Source organism: Vipera ursinii, assembly GCF_947247035.1.
Source record: "Vipera ursinii genome assembly, chromosome: Z".
NCBI lineage: Eukaryota > Metazoa > Chordata > Lepidosauria > Squamata > Viperidae > Vipera > Vipera ursinii.
Window position 1 is genome coordinate 25,190,794 of NC_139517.1, and position 17,704 is coordinate 25,208,497.

General features: G+C 36.2%; 2 protein-coding genes across 2 annotated transcripts; both read right to left on the minus strand.

The window, feature by feature from the left end:
* Nucleotides 1-558: 558 nt before the first annotated feature.
* LOC310649242 (olfactory receptor 14C36-like) lies at nucleotides 559-1,557 on the minus strand (the record flags this gene model as incomplete). Its single annotated transcript, XM_083377547.1, has 1 exon — nucleotides 559-1,557. The coding sequence occupies one exon, from the start codon at nucleotides 1,555-1,557 to the stop codon at nucleotides 559-561; it is 999 nt and encodes a 332-aa protein (XP_083233673.1).
* An 11,249-nt stretch (nucleotides 1,558-12,806) lies between these two features.
* LOC310649243 (olfactory receptor 14L1-like) lies at nucleotides 12,807-13,739 on the minus strand (the record flags this gene model as incomplete). The annotated part of the gene is made up of 1 exon (XM_083377548.1): nucleotides 12,807-13,739. The coding sequence occupies one exon, from the start codon at nucleotides 13,737-13,739 to the stop codon at nucleotides 12,807-12,809; it is 933 nt and encodes a 310-aa protein (XP_083233674.1).
* Nucleotides 13,740-17,704: the final 3,965 nt, after the last annotated feature.

Below are 17,704 nucleotides of genomic sequence, written 5' to 3' on the forward strand. Positions count from 1 at the left end.
TTCTTGAACACAATTTGCAATTTTTTTGTAAAATATGCAAGCAGGATTATTTACTTTCAAATGCTTTTTGCTAATAAATACATTGTTTATAGATTTTCTGTACTGCATCTATATTGGAAATATGTAAAGTTCCATTCAATTTAATATTTCATACCGTTCTAATTTTTTATCTGTTAATTGTCTTTTGCAGAATAACTGTTGTGATAATTATCTCTGACACTTTGGCATCAAAGAAAGGATACAAACTTTTGTCTAAGTATTGTGACAGATACAAACAGTATCAACTGGTGGTTAAGTCAAAGAACTGGGAAAAATGAATATCGGTCCAGAAATACCCAACTCAGTGTCCTTGCAGGAAACTTCCTCTCTCAGCTACTACTTAAAATGCTGGCAAGAAAATTGAACATCTATGTCTCTATAGTCATTAACAGTCAGAGATGATTCAGTGCACCACAAGTTCAACCTTAACAGAGATAAGTCAAATCTCATAAATAAATTTTAAAAACCCTTTGAACATTATATAATATATTGAAAAGTGGAAAATTGTTGTGAAAATATTTACATTTGCATCTTATTTGTATCAGCTCTCTTACTTTCTCTTATTTGAAAATAAGATGTACAACATATTCTCCTTAAAAAAACAATATTTTTTTTACCAAAAAGTCTCGAAAGAGCAACCTTGATGTCTTTGTTTCTCATGCTGTAGATTAATGGATTCAACGTAGAAGGAATAATGGAATACATTATTGTTACTATGAAGTTTGGATGTGATGCACTATCAGCTATAGGTCTGAGGTAAGCAAGGCAAGAAGTAAACAAAAATATGAAGAAAACAACCAGATGTGGTAAGCAAGTAGAGAAGGCCTTTTTTCTTCCTTGAACAGAAGGAATTCTCAGAACTGCAGAGAAGACATGCACATAACTCACAATGACAAAGGCAAAACAACCAGTGGCTAACATAGCACTGAAAATTTGAAGTCCAATTTCAGATACATATAATTCAGAACAGGCAATCTTAAGTAAATATGGAACTTCACAGAAAAACTGGTTTATTCTGTTAGAGCAGAAAGGAATCATAAAAGTGACAGTAGTGTGTAATGAAGCATTGAGAAGGCTGGCAGTCAATACAGCAGCAATCATCTTGGTACAAGCCTTCCTGTTCATTATCATTTCATAATGTAAAGGGTTACAAATGGCAATATATCGATCATAGGCCATGACAGTAAGAAGAGAAATATCACAGCTGAGGAAAAATAACAAAAACAGGACTTGGGCAACACATCCAGAATGAGAAATACTTCTTATATTTGTAAGAAAATTAAAAAGAGTTTTAGGAATAATGACTGACACTGAACCAATGTCTTGCATGGCCAAATTCAACAGGAAGAAGTACATGGGGGTGTGAAGATGGTGGTCAAAAACAACAGCTGAGATGATGAGAAGATTCCATGTCACTGTCATTAAATAAAGTATCAGTAGCAAAGTCACATGCATAATCTGTAGCTCCCAAATCTTTGAGAATTCCCAGAGAAGAAACTCAGAAGTATCATTATCCATTCTTAAACAATACACCCTAGAAGAATAGGACAAAAAAATTGTTAAAATATTTCCTATTCCATACAGTTTGGAATGATTTGCAGAAGGATAGATTAGCTTTTACTGAAGATTACCTTAAAACTTCATTCTAAAAAAATTGAAACTTTCTGAGTATTATGAAAATATGTTTTCTTAAAATTCAGGATAACTCTGACAGATATTTAACCACTGTCAATTCTTATGGATTCTCTTTATAACCTTGGGCTTAGAGATACTTGATATTACTGATTTAATTAAAACCATTTTCTAACATTAACTTAATCAGATGTGAGAGCCTAAAGCAACAATATTGCTTTCATCAAATCAAATAAAAGCTGCTGGAAGTTGGAAATGAATGCAAGTATATTCAAACATGTCAATGTTTGAGGTTGCTCCTCTTTTTTAAAAATAGTTTATTCCTCTTCAGCTGGCACAGTTCAGGCAGTACAATACAGTATCACTATCTGTTGAAATGAATTTAACCAGTATAATACACAATTTTAGATAGAAAAGATTTTGGGATTTTATAGAATAGTTCTGAGATTCTGTGCTTTAGTTTTGTAAATGCAGAATTACAATATCTACTAAATTCCTTCCTTTAATTGTTATTGAATTAATTTACTTGGGTTGTGTTGGGATTAGCCATATATATGTATTTTGCTGCCTGTGCATGGAGAGAATTTTTTGTTACATTTTTTAAGCCATCATTTTTTAAATAAATACTAATGGCCCTAAATGAACGGGGTGGGGGGGTGAATTACAAATTTCATTATACCCTTTGAATGACCTTGTCATTTTCACTTTGATCTACACATATGTGGACTGAAAAAAAATGGCTTAAAATCAGAACCTCAATTCTATTTGACAACATAATTTGAATTAAGAATTTTGTATGGCCAGCTTGTTTATGAAGTGAATAAAAATGTTTTTAAAGAGTACATTCAACATAATGACACAGCCCTGCAGATATATATATATATATATATATATATATTTCTCCATATATATATATGGAAAATAATTGAAATTAAATTACATGAGACCATAGTAATCCTTCTTAGTCAGGCAAATCTCATTAACCTTAATAATTGAAGATTATTTGTGCAATTACTAAAGGTGGAGGTAAAGGGGAAAACTATGGAATAATTTATTGTTTGCTTTACTTGATTAATTTATGATATTTTAGGTTTTGGTGTTGTTTATTTCCATATCTCCCCTTAAATAAATGTTACTGAAGAATGATTTAGGCAAGCAACACTTATAACTATAATCTGAATTTTGTTGGAATTTTAATTGCAAAGGAAAGGGGAGACATATGAATATTTAAGTGAAGAAAGGAACAAATAATGTGCAATTCAAAATAAATATAGGTAATTGACTTACCATCTTCATCCATTTTTATTCATGCAGATTTTTATTTCACTTTTTTCTTGTTCTCCTTTCAAAGCCGTCAGTAAAATTTTATATTGTCCTGTATTTTCATGAGATTTTATCTATTTTGTTCCCCAAGGACATAAAAAAGGAACAGTTCATAGTGTAAATAGCCTATTGGGGGTGGGGTGGATTTAAAAATAAAATATGACATTGCCCAAGTGTCTTTATTACTATAATGGAGGATGGAGTGAACTAATTTGCAAGTTCAATAATTAAATAGTCATGAGCACTAAAACTGACTTTATCAGATTTATCAAAGTTTAAGCTGTCTCAACTTTATAATGTTTTATTTTCAGATTAACGATGATATGATATTAACTCCCTCTATTTTGTTTTTCTGGGGTAATTACTGTTACTTAATACTCAATTTTGCTGCTGTTTCACATACTGTAAGTCAGTACCTCTAGAACACTTCTGATATATTCTGATATATTCTCTCAACCCTTACAAAAGTTCAAAATGGATTATGCACATACATTATAATTTTGAAACTTCTAAACCCAAATTTTCACACCCCCTGGAATACTGTCTCATACCCCCAGTTGGAAACCCATGCTGTAAGTGATCCCTAAAAATGCTTTTCAGCCCATTTGTTGTGTATTATTTTGAATATTTAACATTTTGCTGATTGAAAGTAGTTCCCAGTCATATTTTGGAGAGATGGAAATCATGATGGGAAGATTGAATATTTTTGTGAAAATACAATAAAAACAGAATACATTTCTAGGTGATGTAATATTTTTCTCTTTCTCTCTCACACACAAACATTTCAAGAAACATTTTGCAAAGTTTGTCCTTCATACCTCAAAATGTCAGGAAGTTGTGTTGCAAACTCACAGAAACTACCACAATTTTCCAAAATTTCATTTCTTTAGGAATGATGGCTTCTGGATTTTGAATATATTCTGTAAAGTAGCCCATTTGTATTCAATATATGATTTGTGAACTACTTTCCCTGTATGGTAACCTTGAATATGACGTATTTTGCAGGCTAAAACTCTTCTTTTGGAATAAGGGAAATATTGAGAATCACATATACAAATAAATACACATTTTACACCCAGTTTATTTTAGAAATGTGTGAACAAAAATAATGACAATGTTCCTTGCAACTGCTAACCATTATGCTAATACACACACACACACACACACACACTCACACATATTACTGATCCTTCAAAAAGAGGCATCAAGTGCTGATATGATGGGAAGAAAAGTGGCCCAAACTTATCTAGGAAAAAAAAGGTGAGTGTGGGTGATAGGAGTTTCAATTCTCAGGGAAAAGAACCAGAGGTCTGCACACCAGATATTCAATATAGGGGAAAATGTTGTCTTCCTGAGCAAACATCAAAGATATAGCTGAAAGCTTTAATAAAGTAATCAAGTCCACAGATTATTATACCTATCTCCTCCTTCACATAGAGACAAAAAACACAAGAATGAATCTAAAAACAATACAATGAGATTATGAACAGCTAGACAAGAATATTACGGACTAAGGGGCACAAATGGTGTTTTCATCTATACTTCTGATGACAGATCAATATCCAATAAGAGAACAAAGGATTTTACAAATGAACAACTGGCTCAAGGGTTGATGCTGACAAGAGAACTTTGGATTCCTAGATCAGGGTCTGCACCACACAAAAACTGGAAAACATGTTTTTTGGAAAATAAATGGCTCAACTTATCAGGGCAGCTTTAAACTAAAAATGAGGTAGAAAGGTGATCAGTCCTTAGGCTCTCTAGGGCAATCTTTAGGATCTTTGGGACATAATTCCAGACATAAACCCCAACATAGCCAATCACATAATGAAATAGAGAGTGATGGGAAGGATGGAAAACCTAGTTACGAAGTAGGAGATAGAAGAAGCATACCCAAGACTAATGAAGGATTCAAACACCTATATATTAATGCTCATGTTTAGGGAATAAACAGGATGAACTTGAGGTATTAGTACATAAAGCCAGATACAATATTGTTGCGATAACGACTACCCAAAAAACATCACACACAACACCCAAACCACAACATACTACACACAAAAACTAAACTTACCATATGCAAAAGGGATATTGGAAATGACAGCCAGAATTCTCCAATCCCTAGAAATAGCAATAGCCGACAGCAACGCTCCACCAGAAATTATCCAGAGCCAAAGACAAGATACAGAAGGATGAAAGAAACAATGTAATCTACAAAATCAACCATAATTGTTGCAATCAATTCTACATGGGACAAACATCACATCAATTAAAAAACAGGATTCACAAAAACCAGCTAGTAGTCAAACACCATGATCCTAAATCCTTAATTTCTACCCAGACCAACACCAAACAGCACCAGTTCGATTGAAGCAACACAAAAATCATCAGCCATGCTACCACCTACCATGCTTGTGAGTTCATTGAAGCCTGCCACTCCACAGGCAATTCAATACACACATTGATCTACAATCATCCTACAAACCCTTCAGAATCCAAATCAACTGCACAGCCAACTGGAGATAGCACTGACCCTGAACCAACCCACACAAGCCCCACCAACAGTCCACATCCCGATGACCTTGACCTAATTAACCTTCCCAACACAAGACCCATCACAAGACCCATCATACTCTCTCACTTGACACACCCACACCTGAAGCCTTTATAAACAGAAGAACACTGATATCCCCTAAACTCTGCTGAAGATGTTACTTAGCTTGGTAACAAAATGTTCAGAAACCAACCCAGAAGTTCAGAGAATGATCCTTCACTCTCGTCCTTTTTGTCTTTCAGTTTATCAGATAGATCTTTGTGCAACTATGCTGGTTTCTTCTTGGGTTTCTTGTTTTCTTTTTCGGCGGTATTGTGCTGAACTGGGCCTTTCTGATCATATTTTTCAGAGTCTCCCAAGCTTCTTGAATTGTTTTCCCCTTTAATATTTTCATCCATAGAATGTTTCCTAGTTTGTTAAAATCAACTCTGTTAATATTTAAGTCACTGGTTGGGTTATGTTCTATTGCTTGTGTTTGCATTATATTGAATTCCAATATCATGTCATTATTCTTGCCCAAAGTTCTGGCAAGTTCAATTCCTTCTTTATTTATAAGAATTAGGTCCAGTATAGCTTTTTTTCTAGTTCCCTCCTCTCTCTATTGGATGACAAAATTCTCAGCTAGGTTGGTTAGGAATCTGTTTGAAATCCCACTTTTGCAGAGTTTATCTCCCAATTGATATCAGGTTAGTTAAAGTCTCCCATTATTACTATGGTATGTTTCTTACATACATTTATTAATTGATTAGCAAAAAGTCCATCTATTTCTTCTGTTTGGTTAGGTGACCTAGAGTATACACCTGTAGCAACGTCATTTTAGTTTCAGTAAAAGCAACAATATTGTATCTGGCTTTATGTACTAGTACCTCAAGTTCATCCTGTTTATTCCAGATAGAGTGGCAGCAGAAGCCTGTCAACCAAAACCCCCAAGGGGGCTGCACATGGGCGATTGGGTTTGGGCCAGGAACTATGGTCATGGGAATCTGTGGGTTCCTGGTCAAATTACCAAGGCATCTGGACCCCTATCTTATGAAGTGGGGTTGGAGGGAGGGTGAGTTGTCAGACGACACATTGATCAGCTCAGGAAATGGTTTCCAGAATGGCCACTAAGCAAGGACTGCATCATAACTCCCTCCCAAGGTCCTCAAACTTGCAGCCAAGCCAGTCCTCACATGGACTACTAGGACTTTTGCTTCTTAACGGAGGTGGAACCAGAGGGAGAACTGGGGAGCTCTGGAGTGCAACATGGACCCCCTGAAGGAGCAAGCCAACCGAACTTCAGCAACCACTGTGCCTACTCTGCCAAACAGTCTGACTCTGGGGTGGGCCAAACTGGAGAAGCCAGCCAGAGTGCATCGAATCCCCCTGACTCAGGAGCACAAAGGGACACAAGTCAGCCCAGCCCACTGGGTAAGCTGGTAGACCACAAAGTGATGGGAACTCCTCTAGGGCACACAAGCCTCCTTCATATCTTGCAGATTATGTTGTAAAATAAAGAGCTATATATTGTTGTAAATCCTGTTGCCACTAGACTACAGAAACTAGTGCTATGATGTAACTGTCTAAAAGTGCCATTTTGGTAGCCTATTCATTCAGACGTTGTTTAATAACATTGTAGTCCACATTGGTTGTTTTTTATTATACTGCTTAAAAAAATAAGGGGAACACAAGATAAGACATCCTACTATTAAATACAGTACATTGTGTTGTTTAAGTGTTACCTTTATTTTTTTGAGCAGTATATTATCACTTTTATTTAGTGTGTTTGAATATTGAGTCTTGACAATTGTTGAGACTAATTGGTGTTATTATGGTCTGATCTAAGAGGGGAGGGGTGTTATGTACTGGGCTTTTTGAGGGAATACCACGTGGGTTGCTGGAGCAGCTAGCGGCTCTCCAGCAACCCAGACTACAAGTCTCCTGTGCTGCAATTGGCTATCTCCAGGCGGCAATGGTTGATTCAAACCTATTGGCTGCCGCCTAGTGGCTAGACTATATATTGTGGTTGCAGCCATTTCCTCCAGTACAGTCACAGCACAAAATAAACGATGAGTTACCCTGTACTCCATTTCACGTTTTCATTCCTGCATCAAAGAACCTGCTATTTAACAAGTCTCTCTGAGGAAAGCTTCCTAATCTAAAGTCTAATCTAGGGCAGGAGAAGGAAAACGTAGATGAATCGGACTTGTGGCGACATGTCAGGGACACTTGCTCCATTCCCATCAATTTTCTCAACCCTGGCATCCTTAATATGCTTTGACATGTGTGCCAAGGAATTCTGGGAGCTGAAGACCAATGTCTCTAAATTGCCAAGGTTGAGAATCATCTACAGGGACTGCACATAAAATATGTCATTGCTGTAGATCAGTGAGTGTTAATTCTTGGGTTGTGGGCATTCTCCATCAATTCCTTGTTCTTTAAGGCTTCTGCATGATCCAGAAATTTTTCAGGATATGGAGGTTCCGGAGGGAATGATGAGCACATGTTTCTGAACAAAGCAGATACATATTTGAGAATTTCCCTGATTGCTTCTCCTGCATGTATTTTTCTTTTACAGATGGATAGTGTTAGATCGTGGGCTCTTGTGAAGCATGAGGTGAGACAAGAGGGTGAAAGCAGGAACGTTGCTTTATTTGAGCTTGCAAACAGAACTGAGAAATGAATGCATCTGCACAGCTACTTATACGGTTGTCCACTAGGCAGCAGTAACCCATTTCCCGCATAAATAAACCAATGGTCTTTCTGGAGATGCTTAGTCTGGCCGAGCCCTTAAGCCAGACATATCAAACACAAGGCCCGGGGGCCAGATCCGGCCCACGAAGTGGTTTCATGTGGCCCATGAAGCCATCCTGGAAACAGTGAGGGAACGGCCCCCACTGCCTTGGCCCTTGCCCAGAGACCCTCCTTCTGCCAGAGACCCTCAGATATGTCCCACTCCTGCCCAGGCCCCCATAGGCACCCTTTTTTTAAAAAAATAAATTTTATTAAACAAATTTTAAATAAAAAAAACAAGAACATTATTACAAAGTACTGAAAAGTGCATCAAATAGAAAAACACCAAAACATCCTAGACACCAAAAAAAACAAAAACAACAACATAACAAGACCGGGGAGTGTAATACTACCACTAATTTCTTTTTCTCGTGCATCCCAGGCTAAGTAACCTTTAATTACCAAATATGAGAAATCTATAATTGTATATATCTCCAGATTCTATACCTCAAATAATAATACACAATCATCTGGTATTTCCCCCTTTGAGATTAAATATTCTATTTTGTAACCATGAATACCAGGAGTCCCAACTTTTATTGAAAAGTGATTCACTTTTCCCTTTGAGAATATATGTCATTCGATCTGACTCTGCGCATAGTAATACTTTCTCTATTACTTGATAGTCCATTGGGATTTCCTTCATCTTCCAATATTGTGCATAAGGCATACGCGCCGCTGTTGTAATATGTATTACTAGATACCAAACATTTTTGGGTACTTCTTGTGGCTTCATCCCCAAGAGGAAAATAGCTGGGTCCAATTGAAAATCCTATCCTGTTATTTTTTATATTGGTCCAGTAACGTCTAACCTTTGGACAAGTCCACCATTGATGGTAGAAAGTGCCCCTGGCAGAATCACATTTCCAACATTTGTCATTTGCATTGGGAAACATTTTTGAAATTCGTGCAGGAGCTAAGTACCATCTATACAACATTTTGCACATATTTTCTTTAAATGCCGTTGCTAACATTAATTTTATATTTTTCTTCCAAATTTGTTCCCACTCCTCTAATTCTATAGTGCGACCAATATTTCTCCCCCAGGCAATCATTACATCATTTATTGTTCCCCCTTCCATCCCATGGAACAAAAGTAGATTATAGGTCTTAGATAAAAATTTAGCATCACTTCACCATAAAATCTTGTCTAATTCTTGTGGGATTATATTGATTCCAAATTCCTGCTTATCCCTATTAAACCTTGAGCTCATTTGAGAATACGACCACCAATCCAACTCTATACCCCCAGAATGTAACTCCTCCCTGGATTTAAGATTGCCTCTCAGATCTATGAGATCTTTATACCTATAATTTCTGTCTGGATTGTGTAATGTCAAATAAGTTACAGCTTCCAAAGGAGTAAACCAGCCAGGTATCTTTGTATAGATCCACCCTCTCACCATACGCCGAGTTTATCAATACATCCCTAATATAATGATTAGAAAAAACTTTATATTGACTATCCTTCCTTGACCAGCGATAGGCATGCCATCCCTGAGTTAAATTATATCCTTCAATAGTTAACACCCTCCTTCTAGATAACACAACCCAGTCCCTAATCCAAGCCAAGGCAGAGGCATGGTAATACAGCTCCCAATGTGGGAGCCCCAGTCCTCCCCTTGTTTTGTGCTCCTGCAGCATTCTCCTTTTAATACGCAGCTTTCAATTATTCCATATGAATTTACCAACTATCTGTTCTAGTTTTTTAAAAAAATTCTTACCTAGTTTTGCAGGAGCAGTTTGGAATAGGTATAACCACTTTGGCAAAATATGAGTCTTAATCACTACGATTTGTCCTAGGATTGAGAGTTGAATGTTTTTCCAGCTGTCTAATTTCTTCTCCATCTTGGTCATCAATTTTTGATAATTTAATTCCTTTATAGATGGACACCTTGAAGATAACCAAATACCTAAATATTTAACTTTTTTTAACTATTTGGATCCCCATCACCTCTTGTAATTGTGCCTTGGATTCAGTTCCAATATTCTTTACCAAAAATTTAGTTTTATCTCAATTAATCTTTAAACCTGCTACTTCTCCAAAGGCACTAATTTCCTCCAATAATTTAGGGCCTGATTCCAATGGGTCTTCCAAAATAAAAACTAAGTCATCAGCGAAAGCTTGAAGCTTATATTGCTGATCATTTATTTTTAATCCTTTAATATTATTATTTTGCCTAATTATAATCAATAGTGGTTCTAAAGTCAGAATAAACAGCAGAGATGAAAGGGGGCATCCCTGTCTTGTACCTTTTTGTATATCAATTTTCCCAGTCATTTCACCATTGAATAATACTCGGGCAGATTGCATAGTTTAAATTGTTTGTATAGCTCTTACAAAATTTGGTCCAAATACCATTTTAATTATCTGACATATTAAAAATTCCCAACTAACCATGTCAAATGCTTTCTGAGCATCAAGAAACATCATTGCCAACTGTTTACTAGGGTGCATCTCATAATATTCCAATGTATTCATCACTATCAAATTATCTCTTATTTGCCGATTTGGAAGAAACCCATTCTGATCTGGATGTGTAAATTCTCTTAAGAATACTTTAAGCCTGCCCGCCAGAATTGAGGAAAAAAAATTATAATCTGCATTCAATAGTGAAATGGGTCTATAATTTTTAACCAAGGTATGATCTGAATCTTCCTTTTGAATCAAAGATATATAAGCCTCTGTCCATGACTGGGGTATTTTCCCTTCACTCAAAACCTCATTAAATAAATCTTTTAAATGGCCACTAAACATTCCCAACATCTCTTTATATAATTCCACCGGGAGTCCATCCATTCCCGGGGTTTTCCCATTCAATTGATTCTTAATTGCCTCCTTTATTTCCCCTTCTGAGATCTCTGAATTCAAAATTTGTTTTACATTCTCAGGAACCTCCTTTAAATCCACCCTTTCTAAGTAACTTCCAATCCTTTCTTCTAAAATAGGGTCTTTCTTATACAATGCAGTAAAGAATTCCTGAATCACCTTTTTCTTTTGTTCATTTGATCCCACCATATTTCCCATCCCATCCTGTAACCATTCTATTTTTTTCGCGATTACTCGCTTCCTAAGCCTATAGGACAACCATTTTCCAGCCTTGTTGGCATGTTCAAAAAAAAATGTTTATTCCTTTGAGTTTTCTCTGCTAATTCACGTTGATCCAGGAGGAAAATCTTGTGTTACGTAATATCTTTTCTCTCCCTCGCTATTACTGAGGATGGGTCTTTCTGAAGAGCCTCCTTGGCCTCTGTCAACATTCCCATCAACTCCAATCTCTTAACCTTCTCTTTCTTGCACTTATGTGCCGAGTACTTAATTGCTATCCCTCGAATCACTGTTTTTGCAGTGTCCCATATAATTTGAATTGATGTATCTTGGCTTAAGGGATTTCTTGTGTACTTTGTGGAGTCCATAGAACCTGGGTGTGGAGGAGTCTTGTGGTTGTATGTGCTTTCTCTCTTGTAGTGTTAGCTGTTTTTCTTCCAAAACAGGCACAAAATGCTTTGGTTCATGATCATTGATTCTACAATTGTCTGGAAAAATACCAGTGCATCACTGATGAACAAAAATCTGCTTGTTCAACTCCATTGGACAAGATCTTAGAATGCACTATCGACAGGATTACCAACAAAATAAAATTCAAAAATGCAACTTATTATAATAGAAACTCAATACCATCGCTTCAAAATCACAAGATGACAACTCAGTACTATGCATCAGAAATTCATCCAGAAGACCTCTGTCTGATGACAAAAAGACTGTCCTCACACGTGGCCTCAATTTCAATCACAAAGATGCTGACTTCATTGAATTCCTCACCAATCTCAACTCCATTCTAAAAATGAGCCACCTGGACCAAGAAACACTAGAAAACATTAGGCAAAGAATCATCCCCAATGTGCAACACAACAGACAAAATGAAACACTCAGCCAAAAAAGACAGCACTAAAGATACTGAAATAAGACGAAAGCATCATCAACCTACTGACAGACAAAGACAGACTGACAGCAAAGTCAAAAACAATGTCAACAACACCAAAACCTACAAAATAATCCACAATGATCTGACAAAATATTGTAGCTAGAGAAAAAATAAAAAACAAATGGAAAAAGTAAAATAGCTAACACCACTAGAGAGAAAGCACATGCAACCACAAGACTCTTCCACACCCAAGTTCTATGGACTCCCCAAAATACACAAGAATGGCATCCCATTATGCCCAATTGTGTCTCTGCCAGGAACACGGACATATAAACTAGCAAAAACCCTGCAGAGAAAACTCAGACATCTGGTCAATGACTTTACCTACTAAATAAATTTCCCAGAATAATTTTTCCAATGCATCAAACACACCAAGATCAAAAAGGAAGAAATTATTTTAAGTTGCCTGCAATAGGAGTGATGGTTATATGTATAAACTGTATATTGTATGTCTATTTTTCTCTTTCCTGATCAGATGCAAACATAAATAAGTACATAGTTCACAATTCTTTAAAATTAAATGATCTCTGACTAAGAAGTCTTGAAAGAGCAACTTTGATGTCCTTGTTTCTCATGCTGTAAATCAATGGATTAGTCATGGGTGGAATAATAGAATATAGCATTGTAATTATGTATTGAAGGTAGGATGGTTTGCCAGATATGTCTTTAAAGTAAGCAAAGACAGCCATAATCACAAATTGAAAGGAGACAATAAGATGTGGCAAGCAAGTGGAGAAGGCCTTTTTCCTTCCTTGAACTGAAGGAATTCTCAAAACAGCAGAGAAGACATGCATATAAGACACAAGGATAAAAATAAAACAACCAAGTGTTAATATAGTACTGAAAATTAGAACTCCAGTTTCAGGTGCATATACACCAGGACAGGCAATCTTAAGTAAATAAGGGATTTCACAGTAGAACTGATTGATAATATTAGAACAGAAAGGAGTAATAAAAGTGAAAATAGTGTGCAATGAAGCATTGAGAAGACTGGCAATCCATACACTTCCAATAATTTTGGTGCAGGCTTTCCTATTCATTATCATTTCATATTGTAAAGGACTACAAATGGCAATATACCGATCATATGCCATCACAGTAAGGAGGGAAACATCATAGGCCATGAAAAAGACAAAGAACATGACTTGGGCAACACATCCCAAATGAGAAATAGTTCTAATATTCATGAGAGAATTAAAAACAGCTTTGGGGACAATGACTGAAATGGAACCAACATCCTGCATGGCTAAATTCATCAGGAAGAAGTACATGGGTGTGTGAAGGTGGTAGTCACAAACAACAGCAGAGATGATGAGAAGGTTCCCTGATAATGTCATTAAATACAATATCAGTAGTAAAGCTGTGTGCATGACCCGTAGCTCCCAAATTTCTGAGAATTCCCAAAGAAAGAACTGAGAGGTGTCATTATCCATTCTTAATAATTACATCCCTAGAAGAAAAAGGAAAATGAAATGTTAAATTGTTTCCATTTAATATCATTTTGAGTTATCTGTGGAATACTTCATTTCATAGATATTAGATTAAAACGTGACCTTCCAAATGTATTCAAATTTTTGAGGCAAAAGATTTCTATGATTGTGCTTCCTAAAAGTTCAGGGTGATAACTCTCACAGATTTTTAACCATTCATATCATTAATATGAAATCTTAGGTCATCATTTTATAGTCTTCTGTAACAATAATTGTTCAAAACTGGGAGCCTAAAGACAACAAATATTTCGTATCCATTAGATGAGTTAAGACAAGAAAACATAAGTTACTCTTGGTTTCAATATACCCAATTGAAAGCTAGGTGGAAGTCAGATCAAAAGGTTGGCATCACAATTACAGATCAAAATTTAGTAAAAGAAATTAGAGATTTAAATTGTGCACATATAAAGAGGATATATAATGCTTTAATTGAATTGGATTTGGAAACGGAATTGGTTAAAGACTGTATGATAAAGTGGGCACAAAATATTCAGGAACAAATTTCGCTGGATACTTGGGAGGTAATTTGGGTTAGAAATGTTAAATTTACTCAGGCTCAAAATTTAAGAGAAAATTTTTATAAAATGTTTTATAGACGGCATCTGGATCCCAAAAAGTTGTCTAACATGTATCCTAACTTACAGTCTAAATGCTGGAGATGTGGTAGTTTAGAAGCCACCTATTTTCATATGTGGTGGACTTGCAGAAATATAAAAGCTTTTTGGATTAAAATTTGGTGGAACATTCAAAAGATTTTTAAGAGAAAGAAAGTTTTCACCGCAATTGTTTTTATTGGGCATTGTTGTAGATTGTGATGCTAAAGAAACTAATTTGATGTTGAATATGATAACAGCAGCACGGTTACTGGTGGGACAATATTGGAAGAAGGATAGTTTGTCTACTATAGAAGAATGGGTGTTTAAAGTTTCAAATCTTGCAGAAATGTCTAAGATTTCTGCTTATTTGAAAGATCATTCACAGGAAAGATATATTTCAGTTTGGAGGAGATGGATAGATTATATTCAGAACAAATATGGGACTAAAAAGTTCCATTTAGCTTATGAGTAGATTCTAGTGGGATACTGTTATTGGTACTTTGTTTGTAGTTACGTTAAAGGGGAGTTAAAGCACATTATGAATGGTTAATTGTATATTATGCATAATTTTTATTTAGAATATGTTTACTATAACTATAATCCTGTATTTAGCTCTGGGAACTGGGGGGGAAGTGGGCGGGTTTGGGGTGGGGGGGATTTGGGGGATATATTGTAAAACTTTGTTTTTGTAAAACTCTTTAACAAAAAAAATATTTCTTATCCACCAGATATAAATTGCTGGAAGTTAGATTTAAATTCAAGTAATTTAAAGATATTAATGTGACATACAGTAGTGGGCAAAATTGTGGAAACCTTCTGGGGAAAATTGTACAGTAGAAATGCCAATAGATGACAATACTAGGCCACTCAGGAATGAACTAAATCATATCCCTGACAAATATACAGTAGAGGTGACAAATAGATTTAAGGAATTAGATCTGATAGACAGAGTGCCTGAAGAACTATGGACGGAGGTTCGTAACATTGTACAAGAAGTAGCAACTAAAACTGTCCCAAAGAAAAAGAAATGCAAGAAAGCAAAATGGCTGTCGGAGGAAGCTTAGCAAATAGCTGAGGAAAGGAGGGAAGTGAAAGGCAGAGGAGAAAAAGAAAAATACAACCAAATGAATGCAGAATTCCAGAGAATAGCTAGAAGAGATAAGAATGCCTTCTTAAATGAACAGTGCAAAGAAATAGAAGAAAACAATAGAAAAAGGACTAGAGATCTCTTCAAAAAAAATTGGAGAGATGAAGGGAACGTTTTATGCAAAAATGGGCATGATAAAGGACCAAAATGGCAGGGACCTAACAGATGCAGAAGACATTAAGAAGAGGTGGCAAAATTACACAGAAGAATTATACAAGAACAAGCTTAACATCCTTGATAACCATAATGAGGTGGTCACTGACCTTGAGCCAGACATTCTAGAATGTGAAATGAAATGGGCCTTAGGAAAGCTGAGCAACAACAAAGCTAGCGGAGGTGACAGTATTCCAGATGAGCTATTCAAAATCTTAAAAGACAGTGCAGTAAAAGTGCTACACTCAATTTGCCAGCAAATTTAGAAAACTCAACATGGCCACAGGATTGGAAAAGCTCAGTTTACATTCCAATTCCAAAGAAAGGCAGTGCCAAAGAATGTTCAAACTATAGCACCATTGCACTCATTTCACATGCTAGTAAAGGTATGCTTAAAATCCTACAACCTAGATTCCAGCAGTATGTGGATTGAGAACTACCAGAAGTACAGGCAGGATTTTGAAGAGGCAGAGGAACTAAAGATCAAATTGCCAACATACGCTGGATCATGGAGAAAGCTAGGGAACTCCAGAAAAAAATTTACTTCTGCTTCATTGATTATGCTAAAGCCTTTGATTGTGTTGATCACAACAAACTATGGCAAGTTCTTAAAGACATGGGAGTACCAGACCATCTTACTTGTCTCTTGAGAAAACTATATGCGGGTCAAGAAGCAACAGTGAGAACTGGACACAGAACCACTGATTGGTTCAAAATTGGGAAAAGAGTCCAGCAAGGCTGTATACTGTTGCCCTGCCTGTTTACGTTATATGCAGAGGACATCATGAGAAAGGCAGGACTAGATGAATCAAAAGTTGGAATTGAAATTGCCTGGAGAACTATCAACAACTTAAAATATGCAGATGATATCACTCTAATGGCAGAAAGTGAAGAGGAACTAAAGAGCCTCTTCTTACGAGTGAAGAAGGAGATTGCAAAAGTTGGGTTGAAACTAAACATTAAGAAAACCAAGATCATGGCATCTGGCCCTCTCAATTCCTGCCAAATAGATGGGAAAGAAATGGAGGTAGTGACAGATTTTATTTTCCTGGGCTCCAAGATCACTGCAGATGGGGACTGTAGTCAAGAAATTAAAAGATGTTTGCTCCTTGGGAGGAAAGCCATTGGAAATCTAGACAGCCCACTAAAAAGCAGAGACATCACCCTGTCAACAAAAGTGTGTATAATCAAGGCTATGGTCTTCCCAGTTGCAATGTATGGCTGTGAAAGCTGGATCATAAGAAAGGCTGAGAGCCAAAGAATTGAGGCCTTTGAACTATGGTGCTGGAGAAGACTGCTGCAAGTTCCTTGGACTGCAAGGTGATCAAACCGGTCAGTTGTAGAGGACATCAACCCTGACTGCTCTTTAGAAGGCCAGATCCTGAAGCTAAAACTCAAATACTTTGGCCACCTAATGAGAATGAAGGACTCACTGGAGAAGAGCCTAATGTTGGGAAAGATTGAGGGCAATAGAAGAAGGGGACGACAGAGAATGAGGTGGCTGGATGGAGTCACTGAAGCAGTAAGTGTGAGCCTAAATGTACTCCAGAAGATGGTAGAGGACAGGAAGGCCTGGAGGAATGTTGTCCATAGGGTCGCGATGGGTCGAACATGATTTTGCAACTAACAACAACAAAACTGCAGTGTTTGAATTATGGCGTCCAGAAAGAAAAAATACTTTGATTCTATGTTCTCTACTTTGTTCTATGGAAAATTGAGATTTTGTATGGCATCAGATCAGAGCCTTCAATTCTATTTTATAATTTTATCTGAATTAAGAACTCTATGGAATCACCTTGTTTAGAAAATAAATGAAAATGTTTTCAAAGAGTCCATTTTAAATAGTGGCACAACCTTAGGGTGTAAGTAAAAAACATGGGTTCTGTACTAAAATGAAGACATAATCAAAATGATTAAAGAAAAAAATAATGTGTTTATTTATTTTTCTCTTTCTTCTTAAATAAAAAATAATGATGAATCATTTCTTTGTAAACAGTTAACACATATTACAA